This window comes from Strix aluco, chromosome 7, assembly GCF_031877795.1.
Source record: "Strix aluco isolate bStrAlu1 chromosome 7, bStrAlu1.hap1, whole genome shotgun sequence".
NCBI lineage: Eukaryota > Metazoa > Chordata > Aves > Strigiformes > Strigidae > Strix > Strix aluco.
In genome coordinates this window covers 14,388,669-14,405,282 of record NC_133937.1, presented here as the reverse complement: position 1 = coordinate 14,405,282, position 16,614 = coordinate 14,388,669, and the positions used below count along the sequence as shown (strand labels likewise).

Below are 16,614 nucleotides of genomic sequence, written 5' to 3'. Positions count from 1 at the left end.
AATTGACATGTAAGAATAAGTATCCTGAGTTACTCTCTAAGAATTAAAAAAATTACTGGAAGTAGGGTATGCACCATGAGTGGAATCTAACCTAATGGAACTTGCAAGGAGTTTTGTCATTTGAGTTTCATGTGTCACTTAGTGGGTCATAATATGAGAAATGGGTCAGTTTTATAATCATCAGATTTTTGCTTTAGTGGCTCAGTAGGACAATGAAGCTTTAGGGAGGTGTCTTTTTTCTGAAAATGATGTGCGGTACATTCTTGGAGGTTCAGTTCTAGGCATTATGAACAGATGCTTCTGAACTAATCTCAAATGTCACATTTCATGCATAAACCCTGGGGGATTAACAATATCAGGATTCCCTGAAAGTATTCCTGGAGCTTTAGCTTAATACTCTCTCCCAGGGAAGCGTCCCACCTACTAACTTGATGAATACTTCCAGGCCTTCCTTAAGGCTGATCCAAATAAGTCCAGGGGAGAGATGACAAGAGCAATAAACTGCAAAGCAGTGCAGCTTTGAGATGGCAAGTAAAAATCATGTGGCCTCAAAAAGTTGCAGTGGACTCAACAGAAGTGAAATCATGAGATGATTTTACATTAAAAATGGAGAGTCATCAACATCTGGTAGAGGAACAATCATAGCTCCATACTTATGATTGAGTTGTAATAGTTGGGAAGAATGCAGATGATTTAAAGTACAAAAAAGTTAATTACCTGTCTAGCAAATGCCCACCTTTCTATTTGTGGGGGTTTGAACTCAGTGGGCAGCCAGACGCCACGTGGCCGGCCGTTCATCTCCCCCTTGCCCCTCTGGTAAAATAGGGGAGGGACAAAAAGAAGACAATTCGTGGGTTGAATAAAAAGAAAGAATTTACTAAATATAACAAGAGAACAACAGTAACAATAGTGAGTCCAAAAAGAAAACGGATAAAACGCAGCAGTGGCTTACCGAGCTCGGCGACCGCCCCCCGCCCAGCAACAACTGACCCAACGAGCAGACGGCGCGGGTGCAAGCCCCAAGTGAAAAGCCGAGAGAGAGCGCCTGCCCACCTAAATCCCTGGGCATGACATCACATGGTATGAAATACTCCCATGAAAATTAACTCCATCCTGGTCGAAACCAGGGCACTATTTTGAATATTTCAGTGACTATTCAGAAAAGTTTTTATTTAAAAATAAATAAAAATAGTAGTAATTTAAGAACTTGTTGTCCAAAAATAGAGGTGCTTGTGATGGATGCTTCAGTAGGCTCTGTAACTGTAGAGGAATCCAATCTACAGCTGTGTTTTTAACATATTAACAATTTTAGTCTCACTTGTAATTTATATAATATGCTGGGGTCAGACAAAAAAGAGAAGTATTTCCTTAAGCCTCTGATAGAATGAGTTCCTGACTAAAGAGAAGAGAGGGAGTTTTGCTGCAGTTCTCTTCCATCTACATGGATTTTTTTGCAATGAGGTTATAATATATGTTAACATTATGCTGACATGGACAATTCTAGCCAATAGGTTAAAATTGTTAGGTAGTTTGTCTTTTTGACAGATCTTGTCTCCATGTCTAGCAATTTATATGACCTTCCAACTCTGATATTTTCCTTGCCAGTGTGTGTACTAAATGGCTCCCTTCTACGTACCAGCCCCACTTCATTCTTAGAGGATGACAAGGCAGCCCATGCTTCGCTGAACCTGCAAGGAGGCCCACTGGGTCATCGTCGGTGTTAAATGCTGCTTTATTCTGTTGAGTGTTAAATTGCTTGTTCAATTCTTGAGCATGTTTTGTTAAATGAATGTTTTAAGCCAATTTAAAAATTCAGTTTCTTGCAGGTAGGGATGTGGCAATATCATACAAAACGTATCATATTTCCCATTATTTTTCCTTTATTTTTTAGTACATGGGATGATTCATAAAAACCTAGGCCACAGCTAGGCACGTTCTGCATGATAGATGAATTAAACTGCATAATAAAATCCCTGTTTCTGGGACAAATCTGCTAAATATCACTTGTGTGAACTTTTCTCCTGTGTTCAGTAAAACTTAGGATTTGTTCAATCTTGCAAAAAAGTATCTACATGCGTTGGTGTATATATAAATTGTTTCTTCCCTAGCATTTCATCCTGTTATATCTGTGCACGTGTGCTTATGTATGTATTTTGTGTGTGTTAATTTAATCAAAGCCTTATAAATAGCAGCTCAGTTGGTTTTCATAAGGAAGGAGGCTTACTGAAAAAAATTGTATGCTGATGAATTATTTTTCACAGGCCAGTCAGAGAGCTCTCGGGAACTTTGCTTCTTAGACCCACCAGAGGGTTTCTTCCCAAGCTGTATAATAGCATTGCAGTTGCTATGCAGTCCATTAGTAATTTCCAACTCTAGAACAGGTGTGATGTATTATAAGTACTTGCATTCTGATACTGAGGTTTAAAGAAACTTGAGTTGCAGGTAATATAAACAAGTCGCATCTAGAGTTTTGAACAAGTCTGTAATCAGAATCTGAAACAAGGGGGAGGGCGAAGATGGAAACTCTGAGACGCTGAGTCTGAATGGGTGGCAGCAATAACTAACTTATGTCCTTAGCAATACTTGAGAGACTTGAAAACAAATGAAGTGTCTATGGAAAAGGTAGCTTAAAGTAGTCCTTAATTTGAAGTAGTGCAAGTTAGTGAGATGGTTTTTTTTTCTTGGGAAGGAAGAGCTGCTGTTTACTACATAACTCCTTCTTCATGGCTTGATTTATGTGAAGAGAAGCAAAATCAGAAAAAATAAAAATTCTTAGATCTGGTATACTAACTGCCTGAATTGGTTCCCTTGTCCGAGATGGGACGGGAGCAAATGGACTGCTCCTGCAGCGCTGCCTGTTTTCTGCCAGCCCGCCTTTTCATTTCATACCCCTGCTTGGATCAGCCATGGAATAGGCAGGAACCTTTTTAATCCTGTAATGTGGCATAGTGGGCAGCTAGACTTTTTAAAAAAACTAATCATCTTTCAAAAGACATCTCTCCAAAATTCAGATTTATTGAACCCCAGTTACTCAAGGAGAAAAAGGTGCCAAAATGCAGCCACTCAAGGATGACAAAAATCAAGAGCAAAGGACAAGGAGAAGTTGGATAGAAGTAGTTTTATTCTCTGCAAGGTTTGAAATTGTCACAACAACAGTGTCTCTCCTTGAGTTCATCGGAACCTTTTCAAAGGGGATACTTGTTTCCTTTTCGGGGGAGCTGTGCATTGTTTCAAATAAGATGTTACACGTACTCCTGCCTGCTGAAGGCTTTGCTGCATGGCTGCTCTGCCAGCTTTGTATGCGTGTCACCAGCACGTCACGTTTGATCAGAATGGAAGTCGCTCCAGAGTACGTCTAATCAGGCAGGGCTTCAGAAAAACTTGAAGGCTATAAAGCTGACCTCCAGAGCCTGTAGTGTTGCTGTTGGGAACAAAGAAGAAACGTGTGTAGCTTTTTGAGGTCTGTTTCACTGTGTCGTAATAACCATTTAAACAAAAATTAAGAAAGCAAGGATATGAGTAGAAGAAAAGAAAATGCCATCTGGACTTAAACTTCTTTTATCCAGATGTCATCTGGATGCACAGTGTAAGTTCATCAGGTTAATTTAATTCTAATTTTGGAAGTCTGGATGGATGTTGGAAATTTTGTTTAGAAGTTGCAGGAAGGGTAATACTAGATGTTTTGTCCTTAACTTATAGTAGTACATACATTAAAGATTTTATTATATCAGTTTTCATTGTTTATATTAAACTGGCATGTGGTAGCCTCAGTCTCAATTGTGATTTGTGTTAGGCACTTTATGTGTATTTGGTGGAGATAGCTTCTACCCTGAGGAACTCTTGATGTAACTGGAAAGCCAGAGGAGCTGAAGAAGTGAAGTGTTTGGTGGTGGTTAATCAGGAGAAGAGCTCAGGTATCTGTTCACAGGGATGACTGACTTTGCCCTGCGGTTATGGGAAAAAGCTTCTGGGCAGATACTTTCTGGTAATGATGGTGATACGAAAAACACAAGACAACCTAAGGTGTCTTAATTTATGCAACGCACTGTAAATAATTCATTAGCAATAGTGTTTCTGTTTACATTGTGTGTAATAAAAATGGGAAGTCTGGCTGTTTCAGTTTGTAAGATAGTTGTCACTCATAAGTTGTCAGGCTTGCTCCTGGCCTGTTCCAGTCAAAACAGGAGTGGTGATGATGGGAACTGTGCCCTCCTCTTCTGAACAGGGGATACCACATTGATTCCACGTCTTTCCCATCGCCACAGCTGTTGTTCAGGCCTAGTTTAGCATTTGTATAGTTGCTGCTTTCAAATACTTGAGAGGATTTTTAAACATCTGCTTGATACTTGTGTTGTGTTCTGCCAAATGCCATTTCAGCTTTGCTTGTGCTATCACCTGAGGGTGAGAGACCTAGTGAAGGTACAGCTAAGAGAGATCTGTGCTCTCAGAAATGCTACTGAAATCTGTTCTTAATTATCCCAAGAGGTTTGTGAACTGAGGAGGTGACAGATCTTTAACCATGGAATTCGTCAAACCTTTGAAGACTGAACTGTCTGTTAAGATTCTTGGTAAAATGAAAATTATGTAATGGAAAGTGTAAAACTCTCTTGATTTGCTTGTAAAGTAGGTCTGGGACACTGGTAATTCTCAAAGACTGGTTTTGAGATATAAAGGTCCTCTGAAGTGATAAGATAGTGAGAAAACAGAATGGGGCAGTGCAGATGATCACGGGTGTTTCAGTTATAATCTTGCTTGAAGGCAGCACAATTTGCTGTCTGAAACTCCTGCAGTGTTTTGTGATCTAGGTGTCTAGAAGAATTTCCGCCTTACTGGAATTATGGGCACTTAGAAAACAGGAAAAGCAACAGCTACATTATAGACAGTCAAATAATAGGGATGTGTGCAGCGTTGACTTTATTGAAATGAAGGTTCTGCAGTTGGAACTAGTTTTTAAATTACATTGCTTTCAAAATCAACTATAGGATGTCAAAAATATTTCTGGGCTTCTTCATAAAGTTTCAGTAGTAATGAAGCTGTCACTTGGTTGTGTTTCAGGTGCTTGAATATTAGCTGTTGAGACTAACATAAATAGCAGTCACATTTCAAGCCTCCCAATATATTGTGTTCACACAGTGCTTCGCTGCATGTGTACAAAAAAGTTTTCCTCGAGGGATGCACAGTCATTTGTTTTGCTTGTCCAATCCTGGATCATTTTACCCAGGCTGTCAGCAAGGTTTCTTAGGATTTGGTGGTGACTTGCAATATTGGACGTTTGTCTGCAGGACAATTCAATAAAACCAAACACCTTGGTTTTTAATGTATATTCTACAGGTCCAGAAGGATTAATATGGATGGATCTCCAATCAGTTGCCTTAAAAAGATGATGATAAAATAGACCATAGAGCTCACCAAAACTGTAGTTTTGTTGTGTCTAGATGTCTTTAGTGTAAATTATTTTAAAGAAATGGCACGTGCACGCGCCCCAGCCCACTCCCCAGCCCCCCACCGAATTGTCTTAATTCAGAGTAAGTGCAGAGTCAGAGAGAAGCCGTATTTGGGCAGCCGCTGAAAGCAGTGCAGAGAATATAATTTGGCTGCCAGTGACTACTCTTTCTCTGGATACAAAAATTCACAGCCATCCAATTTCTACCTTGTTTCTTCAGCTATGTTTAGCGTTTACAGGTTTTGCTGGTCCTCCTGGAATTTATCTTGCTTCTGTTCTGGGAAGTTGGGTAAATCTTTACTTAAATTTCATCAGAACAGGCCAGAATAATGACAGATACCAGAGTTGTTAGAGCCTGTGTCCCAGAGCAGCTATTCAGTTGTGCTAAAGACTCTAGGGACTTTGTTGATTGAGGTGATGCTGCTTTTCTTTCTCCTTCCCTCACCCTGCGAGATCTTCTCCAAAGGAGTGGCTTACCAGGAATCACTGGTCTTGGGAGCAGTTTCTTAGCTGTCATGGGATGAAAGAAAAGGTGAATAAATCTTACGTTTATGGACCATAAAGAGAAATTACTGTCTACTTTGACTATATGCCTTCTTCACAATGCTAAACTTGCTGAAAAAAAGGAGTCAAAATATATCCTCATTCCTTTATCGGGAGCAATATAGTTTGGGGATGGGGGACTGTTACGTTCTTCTGTTGCCACCCAGTAATGAAGAATGTAAGTTGTAATGATACAGTATCACAAGAAGAAATCAGCAGACAATTTCCTTCAAATGCTGCAGTTCAACTTCCAAAACATTCCTAGTTTCATCAGATAAGTAAGAGGGCATTCAGTGTCAGAATGCAAATCCTTCTCATTTCTAATTCACAATGGACTTGAGATGTTTCTTGCTAGGAGCGTTTCTTTGGGCTGGCCCAAGAGGTTTTGACCTCTGTTTGTTATATAGCAGACTGTCTGGTTCACAAGAGATGTTATCAGAGCATAGCAAATACAAAACGGCGTCTTCACTTCTTGATAGGTAGGTTATTGTTAAATTTTTAAAAATATTTTCTGCTAGTGCCATCTCTCCTCTTATCTTTCTTTTCTCCTGCTTCTGAGACCACCTTTGTACAGATTGATAGGGTTGTTACTCTGTACCTTTGTACCTTTAAGAAGTGCTATATTAGATTGTCTTCTGTAGCTCATCTTTCAGGTTTTAAGCAAATAACTTGGATGAATATGTCTAGACCAGTTAGCTTTCTTTAGTAGCTGGTAAATGTCTAGCAAGAGCAGGGAGAAGTTTACAGTTCACACATTCTTTGTAGCAACTCTATAGGCTCAGCCCCCGAAATGCATGTAAGCCAGATGATACTAGCAACACTTACTGTGCATGGCAGTATTCGGTAGGCAAACACAAAGAATTTTCAACAAATGCTTTACATCCTGCCACAGAACCTCTGAAAGAAAAGAGCTTTCATTAGGTAAATAAGCGAGCATCACATGCCAGGATGCAAATCCTTCTGAGTTCTTAGGCTCACCTGATTTCCTCTGCAATCCTCCCACTGAGCCTGAAAGGTGGGAAGAGATGTTAGATTCTGTCTTGGTTTAGGAATTTGCAATTTATCAGGAAGGCTTTTTTTATAGCATTGTTGTATGAGTGATCAGGGACACTGGTTATGAAATGATTTGAGTGCAACCCTGCAAGCTTTTAGGAATGGCTCATTTGCTTGTAGCTGTCCCGATGAGGATTAGCATTTCTTACCTGCAAGCTACAGTACATTTAATAAACCACTGGATCAGTGGATTCTGCTGTGGAACTGTCAATGTTTGTTCTAGCAGATCTGTCTATATTGGAGTGTGCAAAGCCTCTGAGAGCACTACAGCAGGTCTGTCAGCCTTGGCTCCCCAGGAGCACACTTCTATGCACTTTTGCCTTTAATTTTGTGTTATTACCTCTTGCTGTTTTAAACTGCAGTGTCCTTTTCCCTCCATGCTCTCCCTAAAGATAACAAGCTGACAGAGCTGATGACACTAGGAGCTGGGTGGAATGCAGGGAAACCAACCTTGTAATATAAGCATGCAGCAGGGCAATTACCCGAACCTGGGATCTGCAGATGCTGCTCTCGGTCTGAGGAAACCAGTCATTTCAGCCAGCGGGCTGGAGGTGAGGGCTGCCAGTGCAGGAGGCAGTTCATGTGCTTTACGGTTAGTGCTGGCCGGTGACCAACTTGCCCAGGCTTGAAGGAGCACTCTCCTTAGCTAGAGATGTGATATTTTTATGTCCCTGCGATACCACTCTTATTCAGTGGGGTTTTTTAAATATTTTTATGTCTATACTGTAAGCATAGGTCATATCCCAGTGCTCTGTGTGTGCTTCCAGCTACCCCTACCACCTTTGCTTTTGTAATCAGACTGCAGATGTGCTTCATGATTGAACAACTTCTGCGCACTGCCGCTCCTCCTCCCAGAGGAGTCCAGCAGGCTTGCTTATGCAAGCTGTCATGCTGTCTTTTTTCAAAAGCATGTGTGGGTTTGCTTTTGTGTGTATCCGGCTGGCTGTTCATGCCTGCATATAATAGGCTCTGTATATAAAAATGTTCCCAAGCACACGGCTGCGGAAACAGCTTCCTTAAACCCGACAAAACTGCCAGCCCTTGCAGCTCAAGCCACCATAAATTACAAGAACCCGCTCCCACCTCGCTGAAGCTGTGCCTGCTGGCAGTGCACGCACGCTCGCTTTCCCCCTCTCACAGTCAAAGATGATAGAAAGTCTTCTGGGGATTACTGCACATTTGTAGAGCAACAATGGAAAGCAGCACAGCACAAATATCTATTCTTCCTCACCCAGCATAACAAACGCTGCTTTGTCTCACATCTGGCCCTTTTTAATAGCTCAAAGCCAACAGCAGTAGCTATTTAGCAGCTTATGGTAAATAAAGCGTTATTAAAACAACTTCCTTTTTCAAGTGTTTAATGATTAAAATGGCCTTTCACCTGACATTTTATACACTTTTTTTTTACTACTATATGTAGCAGGGGAAATAAAACAGTTGTCGTGGATAGATATTAAACTTTTTCCAGAGAATAATCTTTAAGCACATCTTTGAAAATTCTCTTAATGAAAAGCAGACTTAAAGACCTTTTACTACTGTGTGAGGACATACACCTGTGCATCTGTGTCTGTGTGAATGCATACGTGCTGAGCTGCATTCTGCCTTTGCATTTTTGAGATCTGCCTACAGGTCTGTGTGTTTTGAGGTTTTTTTGCTATGCTGCAGGAGTGCACTAGCCTCATACTGAAAAGGAGAATTAATGCAATTATATGCAATTATTAGCATTAATCCGTGTGTACACACAGAGGTATGTTCAGATAGTTCAAGAAACAACTTTTTCAAAGATGTTTAATGTTAAGGAAAATGTCCAATGGAATTGGACGGGGTTTGTGGCTGGACTGCCCCGTTTACCGGGTGCTGAGGGAACTGATGTTTCTTAAATTTGTCATTGGAGGTGACAGGCTCCTGAGCGCTGCGGGGCCGTGTCTGACCCGTCTCCTCGGGGATCCGTGCTTCCAGGCGGCGGAACGCGCCTTTCCCGCCGCGCGGCCTCCGCCGGCCCCGCGCTGCCTCAGGGCGGCGGCGGGCGGGCCCAGCGCCCCGCGGCGGGCGGGCGGCGCGGCCCTGCGGCGCCCTCTGCCGGCGCGGCGGGGAGCGGGCTCCGCGGCCCCGGCCTCCCCTCCGGGCCCGGTCGGCAGCGCCCGCCGCCCGCCCGCGCCTCGCCTGGTGCTTCCCGCCCAGCTGGCGGCAGCTCTGCTGCGGGCCCCCCCCCGCCGCCTCGGCGCCGCGGGCCTCTGGCCCCGGCCTCCCGGCCCCGCACTCTCCCCGCGTCGTTAGCCAGCGCCGCCCTCTCCCGCCCTCACTCCAGCTTGGCTTGTTGCTTGATCAAAGTCACTTATTAGATAAAAATTGTCTGCTCTCTCGTATGACCCTCAGCACACTGGAGACGTGCAGGAAATGATTAGTCTTAGATGATTGAATAAACAGTATTAACCAACTTCTCTCTGTGGTGGGATGGGCCTGGGAGAGGAAGAGGGATATTTGAAAACCGCTATGTTGAATTCCTGCTTAGGGATCAGGTTTTTTCTTCCTTTCACTGTTAAAAAGGAAATTTCTGAAGTGATAAGGGTTTTATGTATGTCTTTTTCGTGTCCTTCCTCCAATTGAGTGCTTCGAAGTGGCTCCAAATGAGATGTTGTTAATTATAGCAGCCGCAGTTCCCCAAAGGTGGCTGGCAACGTGCTCGTCCCCTCTGGAAATGGAAACCCAGTGTTACTCGGTGCTGCTGGCCCTCAAACACCTCTCACAGCAGCCGTTTCCCTGCCTCGCCTGTCTCCTTGGAAGGTCTGTCTTTCTTTCTCTGCTTTCAGAACAGCTTTCTGGTGGAAAGATTATTTGCTAAATACTTGATTTCTCAAGAAATGGCGCACTCTTGCGCAGGTGAGGGGTGGGTGGCAGTGCTCAGGCTTGGTCAGGCTGTGGGGCCTGCACCACCCTCGGCCGGGCAGCAGGTGACATGTTTCCACTGAGCTCTGCCCTACTTCTGTGTCTGCCCCGCAGTGACGGAAGAAAATGTGTGAGAGGGGAGGAAATACAAAAAAGCACCGTGTGACAAACGTCTCTAAACTTAGGAAGAAGGTCGAGCCTGTTTCAGTGGGTGATTCAGGACTCCCATGACCGCAGGTGAGCAGGTTTCTACGGTCCATTGGTCCTGGGATGGCAGAGCTCTTGCTGTGGATGGCAGCCCTGGCCATGAGGAGAGCTCATCCAAGAGCAGAACTGAAACCACACTTACTTTCAAACTGTAGTATGTTTTTAGATATGGCAGTGTTTTGAAGCAGTGCTGAAATATTGGAAATTTTTTTAGGAGGCTGCTTAGACTGCATTAGGAACTGGTAGGGACCATGTTTTACTAAATTGTCCTTCTTAAGTGAGTTATTCAAAGTCCAGTTTCTGATACAGTAATTGCAAACTCCTGATTTGAACTTTCAACGAACACAGAGTGTAGGAGAAACTTGTGAAATTCTCTTTCTTACAGCTACTACATAATTTAATTTTATTTTTTTCAGTATTGAAGAGGGTTTTGTAGTAATGGTTTAAGAAAAAAGATTCAAAAAAAGTCTAACAGGTCGATACATCTGTTCCTTTAAAAAAACACATTCTCCATTTTTGAGACATCATAAATATGTAAATGAGGGCTTTTTAATTACTGCCTAGGGCTATAAACTCACATGCTAGAGGGGAGGGAAGAAGGAAGGCAGAGAATAATTCACATGATTTTTTTCTTTTTTTTTTTTTTTTTTTGAGAAAGAGAGAGAGATTGGTTTTTTACCTCAGAAAAGACAGCAGAAGAATGGGGCTTTTTATTGCTGAATTACCAGAAGGTGCTGGGAACATTTCTTTTTTTGTTTATCCTTTTGGATGGAGTTAGCATATAAAGCAGTAGCGTATGACCTTTCTGACTAATGTGTGCACCAAAGAGAGGGGATTTGATACAAACCACCAGGTAAAATTCCCTTCTCTATCCCACTCTGTCAGTATCCTTAATCCTGATCAGCAACATCCCCTGCTGTCTGTCGAGCTGCTCGCAGTGCCTGAATCTTAGCATGGTTTCTAATGCAGGTACACCAGAGACAAGCGAGAGACCCTGCAAAGTCATTTTCACTTGTGACCTGATAAGCACTCGGCACTTAACTGAATAGAAGTATGCTCTTATTCGGCCCTGCCGGCCCTTCTGTAACTTAAGCACCATTATTTTCAAGTAAGGTGATCTTGCTGCTACTTTTAAAACAGCATGAGGTTGACAGAAGGGGTGTTTTTTTAAATTTCAGGACCTGGGGGTGCATGTGGGGAACCAGACCAGCGTAGAGTAGTACTTCTTGTAGTAGGTATAGTTACTGGAAATTTAATTCTGCTGGTATTTTTCCCACACAAAATGGTCTGGTATCAAAACCCGTATTCTGCTTTGGTAAAACTTCAGATCCATATGATAATTTTCACTTTCCACATTTAATCTTTTAATTCTTGCTGAGGCCTGTGAAAGAATAATTTTCAGATAATAATGGTTTCCCACTAATGAGCTCCATGTTTTTTATAGCAGAAATGACTTAGAGCCAGTATACTTACTGAAAAAATTATTCTGTTTGATGCTTTTGTGATGTATCTGAGAGAAAGGTAAAAATGAGTCTTGTGGGGGTGAGGCAGGTTATTTCAAGTATAAAGTGTTAGTGTCATTGTATGTGGTGAGGCTTCATATGTACAGTTTTGGCTGTTTGGTTCATGCAACAAATGTTTACTGCCCCAGGGAGTTAGTGGACTGAGGGGTTTCTCTGGACCAGAATAGAATAAATGAGCTTGGGCTGGTGAAAGTGACAAACTGGTGGCAGTAAAGGGCTGGCAGGTGTCTGTCCATGCAATGAGGGGGAAGAGGTGGAGGGAGACTGGCAGGGCAGAGACTGTTTTAGCCAGAGAGCACTACTGATGTGAGAGCAAGTGGAGTTGAGGATGGAAGTGAAAATACTTCTAGCTACTAGGGGAAGGGTGAGAGTCAGAGAGTGCTTTTCAGTGGGAGCCATTGGGTTTTAAGAGCAGAACTATTTCTGAGACTGAATTTGATCAGTTAATGACTGAAATTTTATGACATGTCTGTGTAGGAGAACAGGGGATTGTGCTCCCAGTCCTGCCTCCAGGAGTCCTGTCGGGCTCCTGCTCAGTCGTGCAAGTTAGTTCTGTGCGTTCTGCCCTCTGCTTTTCCAAATGGGCTTTGAGAAGCTATGCTGTGTGGGAGAAATAACAATTTGAACAAGTACAATAGTAAGCTGTAGTTCAGGTAGCTGATAGCAACCTTCAATTTTGTTATGGCTAACTGGAAGGCAGAGAATTGGGGTGGTATCATATGTACAGTTCATGAATCAACGTGCAGGATAGTTTGTTGGCATGAGTGACAGTACATGAATGCAAGTCATTGTCTCTGTAAAATCTATCTTCGGTCTCCCAGCCCTGAAGTATATTGCCAGTAACACCAGAGGCAGCTCCTGATGCCACTAGCCATGAGTCTGAGCACTGCTGTATCTGGCTTTACTTAAAAACTGTGTTTTCTGGAAGTATAGAGTATGTCAATATATCTGTTGCTTGGGATAGATACTCTTTTCAGCTTGGCTCCCAATTTCTCTGTGTGGCTCTATAGCACTGAGGAGGTTAAATAGGTAATGCCAAAATAGACAAAATTTGTGTTACAAAGTCAACTAGAAATATGGTGTGTTGCTTACTGGTTCATTAAGCAAAAATCCTGACTTCTTAAAAAAAAGCCTGAGTTTTCATTTCTTCAAATATTTCAACAAAAATCTGTGTGCATGTATATGTTTGTATTTGTTTTCAGCATGCCCTTCTCTGTCTGTCCTGATGTTCAATTAAAATGCAGATAATGTGTCCCAGCTTGTAAGATGGATCACTGCTGAAATGGTGTCATGTCTGGGCTAGCTTATCTCTTGATAAATACCTCTGCTGTCCACTGAGAGATTAAACTTCATGACTCCTGAGGTCTGTTTGGGGGTCTTACAGACAGATAAGACTGTGTTACCCACTTCTAATAAAAATATATCAATTTACATTTGCCAAAGGACCTTTTGATGGCATTTTCTATTGAGAAGGTGGCAGTGTCATAATCAAGCAATAATACTTGTATGTGAAACTGGCTTTTCCATTTCATAAGTATTATAATTTATTGACAGGAGTGCTTTATTGAACCCTCTTGTGTCTAGAGTGTGGAGATGAGGAGCTTGAGCTGCTGTTATAAGACCTTATTTAGCTGTCTAGCAGAAAAGATTTCTTTCCCTGAGTCTAATCCGGTAGGAGCCATGGAAGAACATTATCAGCGAGGTACAGAAATCTCAGGCACTTTGGGTGTGTGGGACACACGCGGATGCTGTCGTCTGGAGTCTGTCTCGCCGTGACAGCCATGCAGTCAGGGTTCCCACCACGGGGAAGACTCTTCTCCTGGGGGTTGAGTATGGACAGTGTTGGATATGTACAGGTGCTTTAACTGAAGAGATGTTGAGTCACATGTAGTAGGAGTGGTGAGCAGCCAGCTTCTCTAACCAAACAACTGTCTGAAAAATTTGCTTTCTCTTATGTGTATGCAGGGAGTGGAAAGGAGTTTTGTCATCAGCAGCTCTCTGAATAACCAACTGCTCAGTGGCCACTGAAAAGGTTCATGAGGGAGAGGTTTCTGTGTGAGTCCAGAACCTTGCTTGTGCTAGTATAAAGTATTATATAAATACAGCATTTGGGTATATATATCTGAATCTGTGCCCACTCCCTGTTTGTGAGCATGAGGATACAACTCCTTGGACTGTACTGCTCTGTAGCAGTAAAAGGATACAGGAATTTGTAGGCAAAGACTGTGTTCCTGTTCCATTGCACAGTATCTATGGGTTTATTGCCATTTTAGATGCCATGAAAGTGATTGAATCAGCAGAGTATACATATATATGTGAAACATCTCTGGGCCACTGAGAAGTGAATTCTAGAAAAAAAGCACTTAAAAACTGCTCAGCTTATTAAGTACAGGCTGGAGTCTCATGCAGTTCTACTTCAAACATAAGTAGAAGTTCACAGTGCAAGCAGTTTGGTAATATGAATTATGGATTGAAACTGTTGATTAGTTGTTGGCTTCTGTCTTTATGATCTGCTGTTCTGCCACTTTAGGAAAACTATAAGGCAAGGCCAGAGAGGATGAATGGGTGGAAGGGGCCCAGGGAAATGCAAACCGTGCCCACACCAGGAGGCTTACTTGTGCTTTTAGTGTCTTTCTCTTGGTCCAAGTTTGAGTGGCATTTTGGCCATTCCCGCCTTTCAGATCAGTAGAGCTGTTTATGCTGTGGCTAACCCTTCACCCCAGTCTGAACACAGGGTTAAGGGAGAGGTAAATAATGAATTCAGCATGATGTGTGTGTGCTGATTTAGCGCCTACTGTTTTCCTTCTTGCAGGCATTGTTCTTGATTCCAGACACATACCGTTATCTTGACAAAGAGCCACTTACGTGTGATTGTGGAGTATGATGTAAAGCATGGCTCTGAGAAAGAGTTAATGAATACACCGAGCAGGGCTTGTCTTGATGGCACCAGTGTGTACCAAACTGTATCCACAAAAATAACTCATGACCAGCATCAGTGGTGGGTTTAGGGGACTGCAGGTTTGCTCTTTAGATCATTGTAACTTGTTGCCAGTTTTCATTTGATGATTTGATACAGCTGTAGCAACATGCATTAGAACTCATAACACCACTCTGAGCCTCATTTCCATTTTCTAAAATTTTTTGAAGTCACAGGGAAGTTTTAATTTGCCTTAAGTTACACAGTTTGTTAGAGATGGGTCTAGAGAGTGCAGAACATGTTTTTCTAGAACTAACAAGTAGTTTGTTCAGCTGTGGATACCTTAAAGAGCCCAGTTTTCCTAGAAGGCAGGAACTGCTCAGCCCTTTGATGTGAACATCAGGCCTCTTCCATATACGCTAGGTTGTGCATCTGTAATCGTTAGTCATTTCAAAAGTCTTGGTTGAATTGTGAATTCCAGTCCTTCACTTGCTGTCATCTAACCATATCAAGGGCTCGTTAAATAGATCTGCTATTTGGAGGAGAGTCCAAAGTATACCTGTTGCTTTTATTTTCAGTACAGAAATCCAGAGCCTTCATAACATGTTTGGTATTATTTTTGGCCATATAATACTCTGTCATATCTGATTCATTTAATACTGATGGGAGGTATTTTCTCTTAGAGGAAGATTAGGAAGAATCCCCATGCCCTTGTCCCTGCAAAAGCCAGACCATCATTGTTACTGAGATTATTATTTTATCTCGCAGTGTGCTATGGGGTTTCTTACAAGCATCTCTGCTCAGGTGGTAGAAGTGCACAGACTGTGCATAATGATCTTTACTGTTCTTTTTGTCTTGCAGATCGAGGGATTTTAATGGCTTTCAGGTAGAAGAAAGTGGAGACAATCAAAATGAATTCTATGGACAGGCACATACAGCAGACCAATGACCGGCTGCAATGCATAAAACAGGTAAGCTGAAAGTGGAGACTGTTACGTGTTGTGTGGCAGGTGTGTTGTAGGTTATGGTTACCTGTTGCTTGATGAATATCCTTGCCTTTTAGAGGGGAGGAGAGTGGTAGAAATGAGACCTTTTAAAAATCTCATTGAAGAGAAGAATATCTGCTACAAGAGCTGGTGTATAAACCTCAAAAGCCAAACTTCCCTTTCACCTTTCTAAGAAATCTTCAGCCTGGAGACTGAGCAGTTCTGTTTTTGCTGAAAGCAGAGTGGTGCTAGTTCTGCCAGCTCTGCCCTGAAGCTGTCACAGCGGGCAGCCATCGTACTTGTGCTCTGAGTGTAGTAATCCAAAATTTCGACAGGCCCGTTGATTCTAATCCAGTATCTGACCTGAGACCTGCACTGCTTGGAGACTTGAACTTGGACAGTTGGCATACCTCCAAGCGCTCGGGTTAATCGGTTTGCACGGAGATGTGAAAACTTGCATTTGCAAGGTAGAAATTTCAGAAGCATCTGTTTGTGAAGATGAAGGGCCCTTATAATTCACTGAAAGGCAGTGGGATCTAAATCTCATTTACAGATTTTCCCACTGTAACTGTGTTTGCAAATGCTTTTATAACCAAGTGAAACTACAAAGGCAAGGATGGAATGAGCAGATGCCATCTTTCCCTGCTCTACCCTTCTCAGTGAGCTTTGCTCTTTGGCATTGCAGGCAGCGTGTATTCTCCCCTCACATACATTCTTCTCTGCATGCAAGAATCCTTACAGCAAATTCATAGCAATGGTCCTTTGTGTAGAGGAGGTGGGCAAGAAAATGCTTTCTCATGTTGATGTTTCCTGTTTTTATCTCTGAACCAATTCATGCATGCAGCGAACAGGTACATAAATGCAGACTGAACACCGGTATTTTGAAGATTGGTTATCCCAGCTGGATCCATGAGATGAGCTCCGAAATTCATGGTTGAAATTTTCTGAATTACATTGAAAAACAGAAAGACACTATTCCATGAAATAATGTTCCCAAATAATTTTTCCCTGTTGTCTGAGCAGTTTTCTCTGTCAGATCAGGCCACAGCATGTTTA

At 42.3% G+C, this 16,614-nt stretch overlaps 1 protein-coding gene across 9 annotated transcripts in view; it reads left to right on the top strand.

Moving 5' to 3' along the window:
* The window catches only part of ZMIZ1 (zinc finger MIZ-type containing 1), a 360,810-nt gene that overhangs the window by 178,999 nt on the left and 165,197 nt on the right, over positions 1-16,614 (top strand). For 8 of the 9 annotated variants that reach the window (XR_012623945.1, XM_074830534.1, XM_074830533.1 and 5 more), the window contains one exon: positions 15,434-15,543. Coding sequence is in view for 8 of the 9 variants with exons in the window: in XM_074830534.1 (XP_074686635.1) it covers positions 15,484-15,543 (60 nt within the window). In the remaining variant the exon portion in view is untranslated. Of the gene's footprint in view, positions 1-10,724; positions 10,986-15,433; positions 15,544-16,614 lie in introns of those variants that run through there. The other variant, XM_074830536.1, reaches the window with a different exon arrangement.